Below are 20,514 nucleotides of genomic sequence, written 5' to 3'. Positions count from 1 at the left end.
CATGTTGTGGAAACACTTACATTACGACCACCCCTCTTCCGCCATCAATGGTATGAGCCATTTAAAGGAGCCGCCTCTGTATTTCTTCTTATGTTCAGTAAGAGCGCCCTCATCAGGCTTACAAGTAATACTGCACCACAAATATGAAAAGGGGAGTTGGGGCATTGGATGTATTGTTGGTAATTTTTTGGAACTTTTAAATATGACAGTGATACAAACCATTGTAATACAATTAAATATCCATTTTAAAAAGTTTGAAAAGTAGGAGGCTTTACAAATACAATACCACAACACAATAACATTAGCATTTTTCATTGCGTGACTACGAACTAACTTTTTTATTTATTTATATATACTACAGTAATTAACTCTTCACCATAGACTGTATATGCTCCTAACCCAAACTAAAAGACTACAACCTTTTAATTACACCACAAGAGGGCAGCAGAGGCCTATTGAATCTAATTGAAAACATCAAATACAAACAGCAGAATAATGTCCACATATGGTTCTAACTGTTCTACGCTGTATTTGTTATTATGGTAAACATTTATCTTCCATTACGTTTGCGTATGTTTTGATTTGAACATTAAATGATACTTTGGCTTTTTCTGTCCAGAACTTTTGACCTTGTGATGAACATATACATGCCAGGGGTGAGATGAGATGATTGGTCGGCAGCCTTTAGGAATCTCAAACATCTGAGTTCGCTGACAATTGTCTGTCACAGAGGTCATCTGGGTCAAAAACCCAAAACCCTGCTCTAGTGAAAGTGGCTTTGATTCAAAAGACCTGCTGATCGGTCAGCTGATAAAAAATCTCTCTCTCTCTCTCTCTCTCTCTCTCTCTCTCTCTCTCTCTCTCTCTCTCTCTCTCTCTCTCTCTCTCTCTCTCTCTCTCTCTCTCTCTCTCTCTCTCTCTCTCTCTCTCTCTCTCTCTCTCTTGCACATACACACGTTTGTACTTCTATCTTAGTGAGGACACTCATCGGCATTATGCATTCCCCAGCCGCTTTCCCTAACCATAACCATCCAAACTAAATGCCTAACCTAAACCTAAACCTAAACCCTTATTCTAACCCTAACCCTAAAACCAAGTCTTCACCCTCAGACAACCCTTTGAAGAAATGAGGACTGGCCAGCATGGCCTCACTTTCCAAAAATGTCCTCAAAAGGGTCTATGCTTAAAATGGTCCTCACAAGGCAACAAGTACAGGACCACACATGCACACACACACATGCACACACAGGCTTGTTCCCTATGACCCCCTAATATACAGGAGTCACTCGTGTCTTTCTCCATCTCCCCCTTTCTCTCATTTTATTCTTCCCCCCTGATCTGATTCAAAGGGTGAGGGGGGGGGGGGTCAGATTTGCTGACTGGGCTGGCCCCACTCTGCGGGCTACGAGTCAGGTCTGCCTAAAAGATTGTGCCGGGCCCAGTGAATGGAGCCAGTGAGGCGAGGGCCAATCCGACCCCAATGGGCGTGATCCCTGTCGACAGAGGCCATACGATGACTGTGCCCAAAAGTAATCGGTCCCAGATAAAAGATAAAACGCTGACCCCCATAGAAACCCAACAACCTGGTGGGATTACTGGAGTGGAGGTGTGTGTGTGTTGTGTCTGTGTGTGTGTGATCACTGGAAGTGGGCTGAGTGAATGGGGGAGATTGGCGGCTATACTGGCGGCGGCTGGGAGTTGTATCAGAGTTTTAAAGTAACTAAGAACATTCACTCAAAGGACGGAGGGGGCCAGTGTTTTTATGTTGTTAGATATGTTATGTTTGCACCATTTAATTTAACGTAGGAAGGAAATCACTTTATCTCTTATATGAATTGTTTGGTCAAATATTATAAGAAAGATCTTTGATGACCCCACAAAATAATGTTTTATTGAACAAAAAAACTAAACATATTCCAGCTGACTGTAATTGCCTTTAAAAACACAGCCTGACGCACTGATCATTGAAGCAAAAATATTCAGCAAGTATTATATATCAAATACTACATATGACCCCAGTGGGATGATGTTGTGAGGAGCCCTTGGGCCAATCAGAGTCAAGCTTACTGTAGAGTTAGCCTCCCATTGTTCATCTGTAGCAGCCTCACGATTGGACGTTTGCATGCTTCATTTTCCTGAAGAAAAACTTTTCCTCTTTATCGTATTTTGCTCTTCAGTAACACACCACTGAGTGTGGGTCAGACCGAGCAGTGAAGGATGCATTACACGTATAGGGTGTGCACCATTCTCCTAGACATACACTCAAGGACCAACGTCAACACATTTCCTTGAAATATTGTGTTTGGGGTTTTAATGTCTGCCCCCCCCAACCCCATCATACAGTTGTTGTTTTGCAAACCAGGGTCAAAACTTTTATAGAAAATGACTGTTTTTGTGTCTTGAATAATACAGATTGGAAACACAAAGTCTTGGAAAGTGGAAAGTGGCATTTGCTTTTTAGCAGGCCAACTGTCAGAGCCTGAAATTCACAGTGTTTACAATAAGCCATGTTGAGTCCAACCAGAGTTTATATAAAGGCTCTATAGATAACAGCCTATCTCTGGTCATAGTGATTTGTGAGGGAGGAAAGACAGTTTACATTAAGCAGTGACTCTTGGATTTCCAAATCCATCACTCTGCTTACTTTATCAGGAAACCCAGTGGGAAATATCACACTCTTCAATTATTAGGTTTCTGCAGATTTGGTTTCATGCATGTTTTTGTGGCAAACACAGTCTGTTGCAAAACCCTGCACTGGTTTGAGTTCTCTGTGCACACAAAGGTGAACACACATTGACTTAGCCCAGTCCCAATGTGTCCAGCAGGTCGCAGGTTAGAGAAACCAACAAAGCGTCGGTCAGAGAATGTAGTGAGAGAGGTCACTCACATCCTGTTTTCAGAGAGCGGGGGGGCTGTCATGTGATTTATGTATAAATTACTAAGAGCTGTTTATGTGATGGTTTAAATCCATCAGAGCACGCTATAAGAGCAACAGGCGGTATTCAAGATTCCGACCTTGTGGTCCGAGTAGTTCTTAGCAGTCGCAAACGGGATTAATCCCTTTGATTTGTTGGATTCATGCAGCAATGATTTCAATGAAAGAGTCAATAATACTCAGTCGGCCTTTTACAGTGCATCAGATCAGCTGGTGACAAATACAACTTTGTGCAGCTGATGCATTGAAAATGTCACTGGAACAGAGATTTGAAGACAAGCTGCCTCACATGGCGGCGGAGGGAAGTCCTCGCTCCCTTTGTCCCAGAGAGGAGAACAATCCCTCTGAGACTCGGTTGCTTTTGTCTTGTACATATAACAGTAAGAACCAATTAAGTGAATTATGTCTGCTTCCCTGGAGCCGCGACAGGAACACCCAGGGGGAGAGTGAGAGGGTAGACGGCCCCCCCCACCACCACCACCACTGGCTCCTTCTTCCAGAAAATCCCCCTCATCTTGTTCCCCCTCATTGCTTTAACCCTCAGCTAATTCTCTTTATTTCCTGCCTCCTTTAACATCCCGACACATACTCACCTTTCCCCTGCTGCTGGTGCACTGTGGTGAGGGGGTCTATCATGTAACAGGACCGACCCTCCTCTGGCCTTAAAAGAAAGCTCCTTTCACTTCCCCTCTTTCTTGTTTTGCAATTTTTTCCTGTTGGTTTTCTCCTTCCTCTTCATAATCATACACAGAACAGCTCTGAAATCCTTATCTCAGTGTTTGGGTTGTACCGCTCGCAATTTTACAGTTTCAGTTCCATCTCACCTTTTTCATCAATGTGTTCCCCAGGGCTTCAAGCAGTTTTTATCAAATAAAAAACTTGTACTGTTGTAATGTACAGTGCCATGTGTGCCCAGCACCAAAGAACATTTGCAGCTTAAACAAAGGCATGAACTTAACCATTTGTTTGTTTCAGGAGCTGGTGGAGACCAAAGCAGAGCTACAAGACCAGAACAAATGGATGATACATCACTGATGTGTTTACAGCTTGTTGAAATACATATTGCGGGTTTGTTGGAAACAATAATAAAACGATTAAAATCTAGATTTTTACAGGTGACACAAACAAATTTGGTAAACTGGTTTGAATATTGAATGGTGAGCTAATTTTACCAAAGCTACTATTTCTTCTAGTTCTCTACTACTCTACTCTAGTGGAAGAAAGTAAATTTGGATGCGTATAGTTCAAGATTAATTTATTTACTTTAGAACAGTGGTTCCCAAACGAAATAAAACCAAATCCAAATAAAAAATAATTAAAAGTAGCACGTTTTAGCCATAATAGTTCAATTTCAGATAAACCCATGCAAATAGAGAGATGTTTCCTTGTGATTGTCCCCACATGACCTCTGATGCGATTACGACAGATCAGTGTTATAGCATCAGTTGCACCAGATTAATGTATAGATACATACACGTAACAACACGTGCAAAAAAGGAGAATTTTCCATGAACTAGCTCAAAATATTTTCCTGTTGGAGATTATTGGGGTTCCTAAATCTCAGGCGCTGTTATTCCGGGGGTCACGGGCTGACACCTTCAATCCGAGATGTGACCAACTCTATCGTCTCAAATCAGTGCAGCAGCTCTCTCTGAACCTTTCCCTCGAACCTCCACTCTCACCTACTGCGGTGTCAGGATCTTGATTTTAGTCACATCCTTTACTCTCCCTTCTGCTTTTTGGCTGTCAGACGTTCCTGACAAGACAAAGAGCTGACCTGGGAGCCGACCCACAGAGGCTGCTTGTTGGTTCAACATGCAGCTGTGCATTGCAGAGGAGGCAGCTGAGTTCTTTTGTCTGTGAGTTTCTCAAGGCCTCGACTCGAGAGGCTCTAAACCCGTAGACCTCCGATTTATGGTCATACGGTTCAGCTTAATAGAGCCAAATAACTTTAACGGCTTTTATGGACTGTTGATGAGCTTTTATAGTCTCACTGTACATCGACAAAACGCTAACAGTGCCATGGCCACCCATCTATTGTCTCCTTGGCAACAGACGCTACAGTAAACCTATCAAGAGAAAAGTGTGGCGGTTTCATAAATCTCACCCAAAATGCCTCTGGCCTTAGACACGTTTGTTGTTTGGACTCATGCCGCTGAGAGGCCTGTTCGTACGCCTCTCGGAGAAAAGGTCAGCCCGTGACTAATGGCTTCCGTTCTTTTACCGCCTATCACGGGCTGCGGTTATCTCTCCAGTGCATTGTGGGGAAGTGCCTGTTGCCTGCAGCACGTCTCACAGTTACCGTCGAGCCAACTTTCCTGATGGCCTATTGTTTATTTGACAAAAGTTTCCTGTGTCAGGTCCGAACTGTCTGTACCGTGATGTGATGACATGTAGCATATATATATATATATATGGACTGTTGACAAACCTTTATAATTTTAGCTCCTTTTTGTAAAGAAAACACACTTCTTCCTCTGAGGCCAAAGCCTGATGGCATGTTTGGCTTTGAATTCGAGATTTCCAAAGAAATTCCACAAATACTTTATTCTTGGGGAATTTCACAGCCAATTAGAGCCCTGAATAATCTAAAAACCCAAATACTCCAGCCATTGTTAACTTCATTGTGAGAGTTTTGCATTTTTAGCCCTGGCTAACATGTCATAAAAAAATTCTACTGATTAATTTTAAGTCTCTTCGTCACCTCTCTTCCTTGGACCTTTTTGGTAAACTGCTTGTGTCTTGAGTTATCCGTGCAGAGGCCTGGAACCCGTCCCAGAGACCAGTCGGAAACTGAAGGCGACAGGAGCATCTGCAATCAAAAGGCTGGGGAACGATCTGCCCGAGGAAATCAGGTCAGCTGACTCACTTAGTACCCTCCTCAAGACTTAAGCTATTCCTGATTTTACTTGAATTGTGATTTTCTTTTAACTTTCTTTTTCTTTAATTACTATAATGATTTACCTATTTGTAGTGATTTAAAATCTGAATCCAGAAACGTTTTGATAAGGATAATAAAACTACATAAATCTTAATCTTTCCCTTGTTTTCTTTCGCTAAATTTGCATCAATGGTTTTCGTGTTGTCACCACAAGTTCAAACTCAGCATAAACTACAGGGAATACTTGACTAGCACCCTTTTTAAAGATCACCCCATTCCTCACTCCACCGGCCACCACACCTCCAGATTACAGATCACATGTCCTGTCCCACAGAAGTCGTAGGAGGACGAGGAGGAAGAGGAGGAGGAGGAGGAGGAGGAGGGATGGATAAGGCTGCACAACAAAGTGGCGACTCGTGGTGACCTCAGATGACCCTGGCAGTTTTCTTTATTTTTATTGCCTAGCTAGACATTATTTTCTGTTCACGATAAGAAATGTCCGAGCACAAACACACGGACAAAAGAACAGGCAGGTAAACACTGTTTGTATATATATATAGATCCATAAAAGCTCTGGTGCAGAGCTCAGGGTTGGAGTGCTCTCGGGGGGGGGACCCATTGTGTAGGATCGGGTTTGTATAGCTTCCCCTGAAAGATTTCCACCCTCCTTCCTCTGAGCTATGCAATCGCTCCTTTGGGCCTCACTCCAAGCTAAACTTTGACAGGAACTCCTGGTGGAAGGACTTGAAGATCAGTGCTTCTTTGTGGTCCCTTCAAAAGGCTAAATTGCATTTCCTCATATACCGTGCAGCTGCGTTTGGAAGTTATATTTTTGAGGTCACTCCACATAGTTGAGAAGTTTGAAAACACTAAATGCATTGAAGGTTGATACGTTGAAGATCGTTTCTCTTACTCGTGAATGACTGGGGCCAACTTGCACAGTATAAAGGCAAACCACTGACCATCCAGTTGGTCAGACATATTCGTACGTTTCACACTGCTGGGCCTTCTGTCTGCATTCTTGAACTGAATCCGACCTCTGACATCCCTGTGGAGTCACCCAACTCCAGACCTTTGAATCACTGCTCACAACTCAGAAAGTATTGAAGTAATGGTAAAGAAATTCTCTTACACTTGTTTATTTCCATATGCTCCAACCCCACATCAGCAACCAATGCTCGGTTCTCTCTCTCTGAAACAGCTCAAACTTAGCAGTCCTGCAGGAATTATGTCATAATTATCAGTTTGTGTTAAGAGTGGTGCTGATTTAATGACTGTTGCAGTTTGTTGTTTTGTCCATTCCCTCTCTGGCATGTACAATACATACGTGGATATAAATCAGGCCCTAATGGTCATACCTCAGGTGAACAGAATAACAAGCAGGCAGGGGAATGAATGACCTTGCAAATGACCTTGGAAAAAAAACTATACTATAAAAAGCACTTAGTATTTTTAATTTTGGTACTTGTACTTTTGATACTTAAGTACATTTCAACACCAGATAATTTTGATACTTAAGTACATTTAATATGAGCAACTCTAAGACTTTTACTCAAGTCATTTTCTGACGGGTGACTTTTACTTTTACCGGAGTCACTTTCAAGGAAGATATCTGTACTTTTACTCAAGTATTGCTTTCAAGTACTTTATACACCACTGATAGATAGATAGATAGATAGATAGATAGATAGATAGATAGATAGATAGATAGATAGATAGATAGATAGATAGATAGATAGATAGATAGATAGATAGATAGATAGATAGATAGATAGATAGATAGATAGATAGATAGATAGATAGATAGATAGATAGATAGATAGATAGATAGATAGATAGATAGATAGATAGATAGATAGATAGATAGATAGATAGATAGATAGATAGATAGATAGATAGGTAGGTAGATAGATAGAAAGATAGATGGATGGATGGATGGATGGATGGATGGATGGATGGATGGATGGATGGATGGATGGATGGATATATAGATAGATAGATAGATAGATAGATAGATAGATAGATAGATAGATAGATAGATAGATAGATAGATGGATGGATGGATGGATGGATGGATGGATGGATGGATGGATGGATGGATGGATAGAGGGTCCAGACAGGTTGCATAACTTTCAGACATTTGTTGAAGAAATCCGAGTTCACTGTTATGTATAACTGGATGGCGAGGTTCAGTGGAGAGAAAGCCTGTTGCATGGCAACCTGCCGCCCCCATGGTTCTGCGGGGGCCTCATCCCACATAGCTCTGCCCAGCTGTTTGGTTGCCCTTGGAGACTGATCCTGGCGGCTCTGCGCCCTGCGTAGAGGATTGAGGTAAAACCCGATGAATGTACAACAGCATGAGTGAACGTTGAGGCATCAAGTTCACAGCGGAGGTGGATCTCAATGCCACCCCCACCCACAAGCTGAAATTCAGGTTGATAAACAGAGAGGGGAAGAGCAATTCGAGCTGTGGGCACAGAAAGAAAACTCATTCTGTTTTCTGCTTGTTTACCTCCCTGAAGCCAAGTTCATTCAGATGCAACTGCAAAAACACAACGGAGAAAAACTGTTATCAAGTTGTTGCAAAGTTTTTGTGTCATCATTTAACACTGAGATATAGAGTTGCAATCGTACCATTTCAAACTGGTGTCTGTAGCTACTTTCAGATATGCACCGAAGTCCAGAAGTTTTCCTGAAAAGTCAGTTGCTCCGGACATTTTCCAGAGCTTTTCCCACCCGCCATCCATCTGGAAAATGTCAGAGCGAGACCATGAATTAAGCAGGAACATTTCTGTAAATCTCACAGTGAGTAAGTGAACGTGTTGATAACACTACTAATACACAAGATGCTGAAGAAGATGTCAACTTGGTTAAGACAATGTGATTTGAGAGCTTTTGGGGATTAAGGCAGACGCTAAAATTCTCAAACAAGTCGCAGGGTAACCAAGGGACGTGTTATGTTCTGCTTCCTTCATGCTCTACCCAGGCGCCACCGTAGTGAACGTGTCTTACTCACACAATCTCCAGCTCCAATCCTTATATACAGCAGTCAACTCTAGAGTTAATGTCTGAAAACCGATTATAGTTAAAGAAAAGAGTTTGTTTTGGGACAAAGAAAACTATTTTAGACTTAGATGATTAAGAACAACCCCGAAACCTATTCACATGGTTTAAGACCAAGTCAGATCATCATGTGAACATGTAAATAGAAGTTTACCTGTGTTGAACTATTTTCTTACTGGAGCAACCTTTGAATGCGTTTTGGCAGCGCACGATAAATAAAAGTAAAATTAGATACATCCTGCGCTGTGTGAGAATTTATGGCTCATACATCAACGTATCTTTAGCCGCGCCGATCCACTCGAACATGAAAGACGCTTTTTGTTTGACAGCTTTAAGACGACGGCGACAGGAGGACAAGCAGAGGAAGGGAGTCCACACCGCCGCTCAAGTGCAGCTTTCCAGATGTTGTGCAAAGGATGTGAGTTCATTCTTCAGCCCGAGATTATCGTTCTTCGACACAAAGCATCCCCCAGTGTCAACAAGATACCTTTGTCTATCAGGCAGGAGAACACAGACACACACATACACTCAAACATATGGAAAAAGCAGCAGGCAACAACAAAGGGGAATCATCGGTTTGCATTGTTTACTCTACAGTACACTCATATTGCTCATATGCCTTACACGACATTATAAAAAGTATCCTAACCTGAGGACATTAACACTGAACTCTCAGCAGGCCTCTCACTACCTTCCTCCTAGCCAACAGTTTCCTGGTTTGTCTCTGAAACCTCTCTGCTGATGTGAGCTTCACCTCTGATGACCGTGGGCAGTGGAGGAGGATCAGGACCTCTCCTCTGCAGGGGAATACCTCCCTTTGTATCCTGCCGGGCCCACGGCTGGAAAATATTATTTCAGATGCTCGGAGGGAACCTCTGCGCTGTAATGTGTTTGATAGTGTGCAGCTCCTATTCACAGAGTGAGGCTGCAGCTCATTTCAAAGTCATCACTGACAGGCAGCTCCAGCATGTGACTCTCATTTTGTTTTGGAGCTCCTGCTTCCAAGATCCATTTCCCATCGTTAACAAACACCACGGAGCATCAAATCAAGATGTCTGAGATAAAACGGGGAGGTGGCGCTCGGCCCCGCCCCCCCGCCGCTCTCCAAACAGAGTGACGGGGATGCCTGTGGATCACAAGCACTGCACCTGTAAGTCAATCCGGAGCAGATGTGATCTTTTCTTTCTGGCTGTGAGAAAATCACCATGTTTTCAGAGCACTTCTACAATGTGCAGAGTGAATACACAGAACCAGAGAGACAAAGCAAAGGGCTCGTCAGGGCAGCTGTGGCTCAGGTGGTGGAGTGGGTCGTCCACCAACCAGAGGGTCAGTGGGTCGATCCCAGTCTCCCACGTTCTGCGTGCAGGACACTGGACCTCAGATTACCCCTGACGCCTGTGTGGCCGGTGAGTGGTAGAGAAAGTGCTGCACATAGATGCACAATGTGAATGTGTGTGAATGTAAACTGTACAGTAAAGACCTTTGAGTGACCTTTGATTTATCAGCAGCGTTAAAGCTCGGTTTTATTGTCTTTTAATATCTTTTACCACATTATTATCTTATTATGTCCAACAAGGACAAAAAGAAATCCCTTTTTTTGGACAGTTGGTGACTTTTATTGTATCACCATTCATATAGTGAATACTGGGCCCAGGTTTTCTTAGGTCTGTTAGTTTATAATGTCCTGAAACTAAAGAATTTTTGGATACAAAGTCAGAATGTTCCAGGTTGGAACATGAGGATCGTCCTTGGACTTTGGAGTTTGGATGAGCTCCCCGTGTCTGCGTGGGAGATCCGGGGAGATCTTCCTCCCACAGTCCAAAGACTAAGGTTCAATGGGAAAAAAAAGAAGCAAAAAGACCATCGAATGAGAGCTTGGAGGATTTCTCGTCTCTGTCTGTCCTGTGTGTCGCAGCGACTTGGAAAATGTCAACTGGGATTGGCTCCAGCTCACCTTGTGACCCTAAAAGGACAAGCTAATGAATGCATGGACGATATCTCATGTTGGAAAATGCACCTTGTGAGAACAAAATTATAAAGGTGTAAGAATTAGACACATAGGGAAAGACACCGATGTTTTCCCTAGTTATGAGAATCCGACTGATATTGTACTTTTATGGTAGAAAAACAAGTCATCAAACCAACCGACACGGTGAACTTTCGACCACATCACTGCCAACGTTTTTATATATTTGGTGACTAATGGGAAAGGGTTAAATGCTCAGTCTATAGAGGAAATGGTTCCTCCTGTCACTGTTTCAGGCTGGTGCAAAGGTCTGTGTAACCCACTACTGTTGTCGTTCCTGTTATCAACAATACGAATGGCCCCAGAGAGGTGAAATGTAAAAACACAGCCAACAATGAACTAACACGGCTTCCATGACCTTTATCTAACCATCCAGAGTGATGTTCTATTCCACTTGGCGTCTCCCCAAAGGTTCAAACACTGTGCGTCCTCCACTGTTGCTGGTACCATTGTCCGCACCGGGGGGGGGGAACAGGAGCCCATAGCCACCACCTGTTTTCAGCTGCTTTGGCCATTACGTCCAATCAGTGCTATCGTCTCCTTTTTTCCTGTCATGGGAAAGTAGCAGTGGTCTCTGGAACAATCCCACACTCACAACACACACACACACACACACACATTTGAGCCAAAGGCGTCAACGTCTACAGGGACGACCCATATTGCTTTTAGATTCCTCATGTACTGTACGTGCAGCTGCCAATACATGTGCGATGGGAAATGTTCGACCTCCCTAAAAAGGAAGAGGGAACCCGTTTCCTCGCTGAACTCTCTGCATGATGCTGTTCTCTTCTAAATCAGAGTTCACATTCCTCTGAGAGCTCCTGCCAGCGCTCATCATCCATCACCACTGTTGGCTTCTTGACCTTTGAGTGTGTGTGTGGGGGGGGAATGTTCGGACCCTTTATGTCTTCTGGAAGCGTAAAAAAAAAAAGCAAAGCAGCTGGAAAATGTGATCGCATGTGGAGTAATTAGGAGCCTGGGAATAAACCATTAAAGTCAGGAACCGGCTCGTCAGATTCGGTGGTATGTTCCCGTTAGGACCTATTTGTTCTCGACACATTCCTCAGCGTGACCTAATGAACTGCTGACATTGCTTTGACATTGATTCAGAAAAATTCAAATCACACACACACACACATACACCATTCTCGACAGAAACAATTTCCCATAGGTCTTTTATTCAAATCACCACAACAATTCCAAATGAACCCAAATGTGTCATGTTGGAGAACAGAGGCACAGAAATGTTTTTTTTTCTTCTTGTTTTTTTCTTGGCAACACAGTGAAGAGAGAGAGAGGGGCAGAGCACACGCCGTGGATGGTAGCTTGGTGGGACGCTCATTGAACTGAGCCTGTCATCCAGCAGTAGCATCCAACGGAGCGGGCTGAGGGCCGGGGGGGGAAGAGCTCCGTCACGCCTCCTTCACGTACGTCCTCACCGCGATCACGTCGCCCATTATGCATTTCTGTCAAAAAGAGGTGGAGATGAATTCCTGCACGTGCTTTGGATTTAGGGAAGAATTGGGGCTGAAGAATTTGTGTACAGTTAATCCTGTAGTAATCCTATAGGAATGTCTGTGGTAAAAAAAATCTTTGATGATATAACTGCACTTAGTTAAATTTTAGATTGATGTATTTACAATAATGAAGTGTTTCCTCTTGTTTCATTAGGAGCTACTGTATTAAAATTACATTAAAATGCATTATTCTTCATGCAAACAAATCTTTACTTGCTACCCATATGTGGGCATTACAGTAAATACATTAGGAGTAAATGATTATGAACATATTGCATTATTTTCATTGTATGTCCATAATATAATATGATGTAAAATAATGTGTCTTTTTTCACATTATCATTTTTAGCAATATTTTCATAGCGTGTTAAAAATCAAATGTGATGCAGAATAATGTGTCTTTTTTGCATCATGTTAATTGTAATGAGATATAAAATACTTTATATCAAATTGCATTATTTTGCATTGGTAAAATATGAATGAGCACATATTTAAAAAGGACCAACTGGTAAAATGTCAGTTATTATCAATGGATTGGTTATGGTTATAATTATTGGATGATTACAGACTCCTGCATAAACTAATTGAACTCGTAAAAAAGTTACAATGACGTTTTCACCGCGTTACCTGGTTTCATGTGCAAAATCAAATGAATAACTGATTAAATTAATCATTTTCTTACCGCTATCAATTTCCCATCTTCGATCTCCCTCTCGATATTCGTCTCTTTTCCGTCCCAGCTCTGTTTCTGCACTAGTTTGCCGTTTTCCAGAGTCACGGTGGTCTGCGGGGCGGAGAAAACATCATGAGACAAACTTTCACCTCCTACATGCACGGACACAGAAAACACACTTTTCTGTTCGCCATCACTAACCCGGGTCTTCCTGTCGTCGGCGGTGGTCTCGTCGAAGGGCTCGTTGAGCTTGAACTTGATCTCGATGGTCTTGAAGGTGCCTTGAGTCTTCAAGCAGATCATCCCCTGATCGTCCACGCTCACTATCAGATTGGGTTTGGTTCTGTTCCCCACCTGCCTGGTTGCAAACCCCACACCTGCAGCGAAGAAGGAGCAAAAAACATTTAAAATGCATTCTGTGTAATTCACATGCATTTTCACATATTGCAAAATCCAACTATTTTAAATCCTTAATTTCCAAAGTTAATAACATTTAACTCTCTCCTACCGATTGCTTTCATGTAGTCATCAAAGTTCTCGCTGGAAATCATCTTCCACGTCCCAACAAAACTGTCGACCATGATTGCAGTGTCTGGTTGATGTGTTCTTCTCAGACTGCGGTCCAGTGGCTTGACTCCGGATTCAACTCTGCTCCAGTGTGGGAACAGGATCACTGGCTTTCTTTAAAGCAGCAGCCCGACACTGACCCACACGGCAGCGGCCAATCACAGCCTGAGACGTCACACTGTGGCAACGCAGCATCTGTAATCATCTGTTTCCTGCAACTACTATTTCCCCTGAAACCACAAAGTAATCCTGCTGTAATAAGACTTGTGTATGTTGGTGTGTGTTATTATTATGAGTATTAGTATTGTTTTTGTCATTTTCCTCTATATGCACATATTGTTGATCTGTCATCTAGTTTCTATTCTATCAATCAATCACATTTTATTTGTAAACCATATATTTACAAATCGCTTTAACAAGGTGTGACATCCTCTTCCCTTAACCCTCAAAAGATTATATGTACACAAGTTATTCCTGGTTTGTCTGTATTAATTATATTTTCCCCCCACAAATTTTGTAACAGTCACAGTTTCTTTGGTTTATATATGTGAAAAGGTCAATTTCTTGTTATGAGAAGTTCAACACATGGTCATTTTAGAGGAAAAATAACCCAAAAAATGTTGGAATGGTTCAGCAGCGTGTCCCTCAAGTCATAAACCAGAGGCCCACTGGTGAAGCTTCATGGGAAGTGTAGTGAGAAGATTCCCCTGGGTTGTGAATCGTTAATAGAATTTATTACTTGTTCAAATACAATTTATTCAGAGTCATTAAACGCTTTTGGGTTTGACAAGGTTGCACAAAATCCTGGGGTTGCAATTTTATCATTTGGGCATTGATTGATGGAAGGAACCAGGGCCGGGTCTAGACAGGCATGTATGAGGGGGCAGCCACAAATCTTGAGGGGGCATTGTGCTTTATTATATTATTATTATTATAAATTGGGATTTAGTTTGAGGGGGCACAACATTTATTTGAGGGGGCCAGGCCCCCTCTTGCCCCTGCCTAGACCCGGCCCTGGAAGGAACCACTTTGATGTATAGAAAGATGAGCAAATGGATTCCCTTACATATCAGGGTGTTGCTCAAGCAACTGATGTTATATGACTTCCTCACTCACATGGTCACCTAACAATGACTTTGTCACTCACATGGTCACCTAACAATGAATTCACATGACAGGGGATGTGAGTGGGTTGTAAAACATTGATAAGAGATCTTTGAATACAGATGTTTTACTGAATGGTCTGAAACAGAGCAGAAGACAGGATCCTGATCACCTATTTCTAATGATCAAAGAAGTTAATCGATAACATGTGTTCCTCTCCAGGAGGAGCTTGGAAATGTATAAAAGTGCTGTGTGTCCTGTATGTCATTGCTCATTGTATGAAATCTTTGCCATGGTTTTGTACGGTGATGCCCAATCTTAGATATACCTTGTTAAACCAAGTTTAACTCTTTACATAGACTCTAACCCTGAAGCTTCTATAAATGGGCCTCTAACCCTCGTTAACGATATGACCTTTTTTCTTCAGCATCCAGTTCTCACTTCTCCAAACTGTTTAGGGAGGTTGAGGTAAGAGTCTTTTAGACTCTTTTGTGCACTATTACCTTCAGCTTTGAGATCCAGAACGTCCTCTCACATGAGCAATCCTGCCAAACAACAGCCAGATTGTCAATGGAATCAAGCACAGCAGTTTAATTCTACATCTGCAGATCTGCAGATGTAGAATTAAACTTCCAGAAAGAACAATTGCAATGACAATCCCTTAGACTGGTTGTTTTATCAATTGTTTCTGTTCATGTGCTAAAAGAAAAACACATTAAGATCTTCATATCATCTGCAAATGTTATAATCTGAACACTGTATTCAATTTATTAATAATTGTATTAACATTAATAATAGATTCAATATCTATTTGCATTTAGTCATAAATTATATTAAAATATAAAAAAGACAAATACCAGTAACAGGTTGTTTTTTTAAACATTAAAATCCTGAATCTGTTCTTAACTGATCTTTAAAATATTAATATATACCATTTCCTAATAGAACAACACATTATTGGTGGGTGGTACCAGTTTTACTTGCCTTTATAGAGAAAGAGAGTAGCTAATTTAAAAAATTAATTACCAACCCTCCTTTATGAACATTCAGTTAATAAAAAAAATTTCTATGTGAAAACTATGCTGGTAATTAAAATCCTGAGTGAGTAGGAGAGGACAGAGTTCAGATTTCCGTGACTGAGTGAAAGGTGTTTTTCTTTCTTTTCAGAGAAGCTGCATCTAAAACTCTGCCAAATGACATGTTAGCGAACTGAAGCTTGCTTAACGTTCTCTAAAATGTCCAACCCACAGGAATGTCCAAACCATTTCCCCTTAGTACCAGTGTGCAGTATTCTGGTATTTTTAATTTGAGTGTAGTAATGTTCACAGTTGACAGTTGCGAAATTTAGATCAAGTGATTAATAGGAAGAAGATACAGAAAACCTCCAAATAACTTCTAGGTAGCTTCAGTGAATCAAAGGTCAATTCACACCAGAAACCCCACATTTAAATCAAGACATGTTTATTATAAATGAATATTTATTATAAATGTACAGAGATAAATACAGATGAGTTGAACACACGGAACGTCACTTCTTTGCTGCAGCTTTTCCCTGCGGGTCCTTGGCGATGCAGCGGGACTGAAAGGCCTCCAGCATCTCTCTGCTGGTCAGCTGTGCCCCCTTCATCACCAGCCGCTCTCCATCTGCTGTGGTGGACGAAGACAAAGAGACATGAGTCACACAGCCACAGGGACACATCTGTGTGTAAGAAGTGCTTCAGTTAACCCTGAGCAACAGTCAGGTCACACACTCTTCCTTCCGTACAAAGCTCTGCTGACCTGTGGCAGATATTCCTGCTTTTTAGTGAGCGCTTGACTCACGATGTGTTGGAGAGTGATGGTTACTGTGTCGTAAGTCATAAGCTATAAAGCAAGTTTACATCAGCTTTGTTTACTTTTAAATATTGTCTTTCAGCATAGATATGTCTCAAAGAGCAAAAACAACAACTAACAATGATGTCTTCATGCTCTGGGTGTTTATCAGGCTAAAACATTCAAAAGGGATCTGCAGGCTTCTCTTGCCATTTGAAATGTATGTAAAAACTAAACTAAAGATTTTCTTCTTAATAAATCATTTGAAATTTCATGTTAAAAATTGTATTCGAACACACAGATGTCTATTTTTGTTATTCTGCTTGTGTCAATTTCAGTTTTTCAGCGAAAATGTCTCATGTTTTCCTCTATTCCTTCAGTTTGAATTATGACAAATTTAAATACTTTCTATTAAATGCACAGGTTGTGAAATCAAAGTGTGTGAGGTGCAGCCTAACTTCTCCTACACAGTTTAATGTGGTCAGATAATACTTACCATAAGTAATATCCACTATTGGTTCGGACCGGTCATGTTTCACCATGGATGTCACCTCACAGTTCATGTTGGTCGACCGGACCTTCTCTGAGCTCACCGCAGCCAGGAACTCCCTGAGGGGCAAAAGTAACGTTATTAAGTACTGCACTTCAGTATCCTTTTGAGGAAATTTTACTTTGAGTTTTTCCAATTTCTGCTACTTTTAAATTAAACTTTAAAACAGACTCAAAACCTGCGTATTAGACCTCAATGACCGTCAACACCAACACTGACTCTTTACCCTCCAGAATCTTATATGAACTGAATATTCATGTTTATATCCAACAGGACCTGACACATTTAATGGTTTATTCTAAAACCAAATAAGCTATCTCTATTTTTTCATTAAGTATGTTTATTCTTTATATTTCTGTGAATGTTCTTACAGGATTGTTAGTCAATCTCGTTTCACTCATAGATCGTAGAGGTTGTAATCTGTGCAATAACATTCACATCTACATAACAGGCATTTTTAATTTAGACACTTAAATTGAATTTGACTGACAAGACAAATACTTTCAAACCATTAAACCAGGACTTTTTACATAGGAGCTAAACAGCATCACACAACCATAAACATGTTTCACCTTGATAGAAAGATAGATATGATAGATATATAGCTAGCTAGATAAAAAGATATAAAGATGATAGACCCAGTAGATAGATAGATAGATAGATATAGACACAATAGACAGACAGATTTAAGATAGATGGATAGATATAGACACAGTAGATATACGATAGATAGATAGATGCAGTAGACAGACAGACAGATAGATGGATAAATAGATGGATTGATGGATAGATAGATAAATAGATAAATAGATAGACCCAGTAGACAGACAGACAGATAGACCGATAGATAGATAGATATGATAGATATATAGCTAGCGAGATAAAAAGATATAAAGATAGATAGACCCAGTAGATAGATAGATAGATATAGACACAATAGACAGACAGATTTAAGATAGATAGATAGATAGATAGATAGATAGATAGATAGATATAGACTCAGTAGATATATGATAGATAGATAGACGCAGTAGACAGACAGACAGATAGATGGATAAATAGATGGATTGATGGATAGATAGATAAATAGATACACCCAGTAGACAGACAGACAGATAGATAGATGGAATTACCTTTAACAGAGAAGAAGATATAAAGATATAGTTCATAACAACACGTGACATCTCACCGCTGCTCATACACAAAGTAAACACAAACAGAGGTAACCTTTGTCTCTTCAGGTTCAACTAAACAGTGACTAATGACTTTAGTGAAACAGTGACCTCCAGCAGCGTTCAGATGAAACCAGCCTGTGTCCGCTGCTGTTTGGAAACACTGACGTTTCCCCAATGACCGTGATTCTGCTTCTATTCACAGTCCAGAGGAAACAAGATGGCGCTGCCCCACGACCTGTCCCCACACACACATGTCTCTTACCGAGTGGACCGGACGTTGGACTCGAACGGACAGAACCGGACCGTTATTGTCTTCACAGCCTTCAGCAGCACTGATGCTTTCCTGGGAGCCGCCATCTTTACTGCGCTGACCTCTGACCCCGAAGGAGACAGGTGCTGCTCATGAGAGACCACGAGGGGGCGCCAGAGGATTAAAGTAAATCAGGTGTTCGAGTGGCAGAGGAAGAACAACAGGTAAACAGGTAAAGGGGAGAAGTTATTAATGTTTTTTTTTTTTTTTGAGTATTTGTAACACAACGATACGTTTGGTTATATTTTTATTTCCACCTCCAAAGTGTCATTATTATATATTATTTATACATCGTTCAAAATCGTTTCATCGTTTTAATTTCTTGACATTAAAAACATCCGTCAAACTAAAATCCCCAAAACTCAATATCCAAACAAAACAAAACAAAAAAATAAGTATCTTCATATCTGATCAACTTAAATAAATACAAATATTTCATGTTCATACAATAACACCCTCTCCTGGCGCATCCTGTATTTTTGAGGTGAGGTATTAAATCTATGAGCTGTCATGTTGTGACATTCCCAGTTGGAATCACAGCTTATTTTTGTCTCCCAGTGTTCTGCTGGCGACCTGACCAGGTTGTATCCCGCCTCTCTCTGTGTACAATGTATTTTGTGAGTCTTGTGTGTAAATATATTTCCAACACAGGGAGATGAGGTGTTTTTCCTTGATTAACATTAGACTTTAGTTTTGGGATTTCTGAAGCCATCACTGACAACCAGGTTCCTGCTCTCTCCTGTAATGTCAGTCGTCTATGCAAACTAACGGTAGTAGATTAGAGTGACACAAGCGTCATTGTGGTTTTTTTAACTGTGACACATTTAGAGGTGTGAACACAGCAGCAAACTCTTCACAAAGACACAAAGTTCAGTTATGGAATCTGAAATAAACTGACTGTGGCCCCTCCCTGCGACCATCTGACAAACAGTGTCAAAGAAGAGAATTAGGATGGTGGGTCTGTCAGGTCCTAAGTCAATAAAGGAGGTGCTGCTCTCCAAATAGACCATCAAACCGACACATCTCATAATCAAATAGACAAAATGGTCCCCAGCCGCTGCCACTTCCTGCTCTCTGCACATGAAAAAGGTCAAAAGCCTATCAAGGTTTTTAGAAGAAAAAAAAAAGGTCTGTAATGGAAATTCGTTTGAAATGTTGACTGAGTTAGCACTTGAGTCAAATCCAATAATGGCTTGAATTCTCTCTGCTAAATGAATAAGCGTCTGCATATAAGAGAAGAGGTTTGAAGCCTCAAATCAAAACAGGCATTTTGAAATTCTAGCGAAGGGAAGCAAGTCAAATTTGATTTTTTTTTGTGGAAGTGGATGAGGTGGAAACTGAAAGCAAGTGGTGGCGGATTTATACTTCTGCCATTTCTTCTCACTTTGAAGTAAATGTGAGTTTGTTATGAATTCTCAATGAACTGATAATTAAGTTTCAAGACAGGAAAAATCTTTAGAGAAGAGAGAGGGAACGTTACACACTAACCAACCCATGTACACATTGTGTAGAACACTTCTATATTTGCACTTCCTTCTTGTTTCTGTGCAGTTTAGCTTTGTATTTATAGCCTGGTTGTTTTTCGAGGGCGTTTGACGAACACAAAGTGTCCAGCACGCCCAAGCTAAAATTTATCCTGACTTCAACACGTTGCAAATCTCTTTCCTGAAAGGCCGACAATCCGACCCCAGCCTGTGACAGTTAGACAGTAGAGGCTCGGGGTGCTAAATTTAGACGCACACGGCTACTGAGAGGCAGAAGCATTTCCTATACACACCCCACATCCACCCACCTTACCACTCACACACACACACACACACACACACACACACACACACACACACACACACACACACACACACACACACGTACACAAGTTGTACTACAGTAATAAGAAAGTG

General features: G+C 41.2%; 2 protein-coding genes across 2 annotated transcripts; both read right to left on the bottom strand.

The window, feature by feature from the left end:
• Positions 1-12,066: 12,066 nt before the first annotated feature.
• Positions 12,067-13,762, bottom strand: fabp4a (fatty acid binding protein 4a). Its single transcript, XM_061093157.1, has 4 exons — positions 13,604-13,762; positions 13,297-13,472; positions 13,105-13,206; positions 12,067-12,371 (listed from the first exon to the last, which is right to left on the bottom strand). Exons 1-4 carry the CDS (start codon positions 13,674-13,676, stop codon positions 12,318-12,320), a joined length of 405 nt encoding a protein of 134 aa, XP_060949140.1. The 5' UTR covers positions 13,677-13,762; the 3' UTR covers positions 12,067-12,317.
• A 2,448-nt stretch (positions 13,763-16,210) lies between these two features.
• mrpl53 (mitochondrial ribosomal protein L53) lies at positions 16,211-18,660 on the bottom strand. Its single transcript, XM_061093173.1, has 3 exons — positions 18,566-18,660; positions 17,075-17,187; positions 16,211-16,413 (listed from the first exon to the last, which is right to left on the bottom strand). Exons 1-3 carry the CDS (start codon positions 18,658-18,660, stop codon positions 16,295-16,297), a joined length of 327 nt encoding a protein of 108 aa, XP_060949156.1. The 3' UTR covers positions 16,211-16,294.
• Positions 18,661-20,514: the final 1,854 nt, after the last annotated feature.

Source organism: Limanda limanda, chromosome 19 (assembly GCF_963576545.1).
Source record: "Limanda limanda chromosome 19, fLimLim1.1, whole genome shotgun sequence".
Lineage (NCBI taxonomy): Eukaryota > Metazoa > Chordata > Actinopteri > Pleuronectiformes > Pleuronectidae > Limanda > Limanda limanda.
Note: the sequence above shows the minus strand (reverse complement) of the source record. Positions and strands in the feature narration are given on the sequence as shown.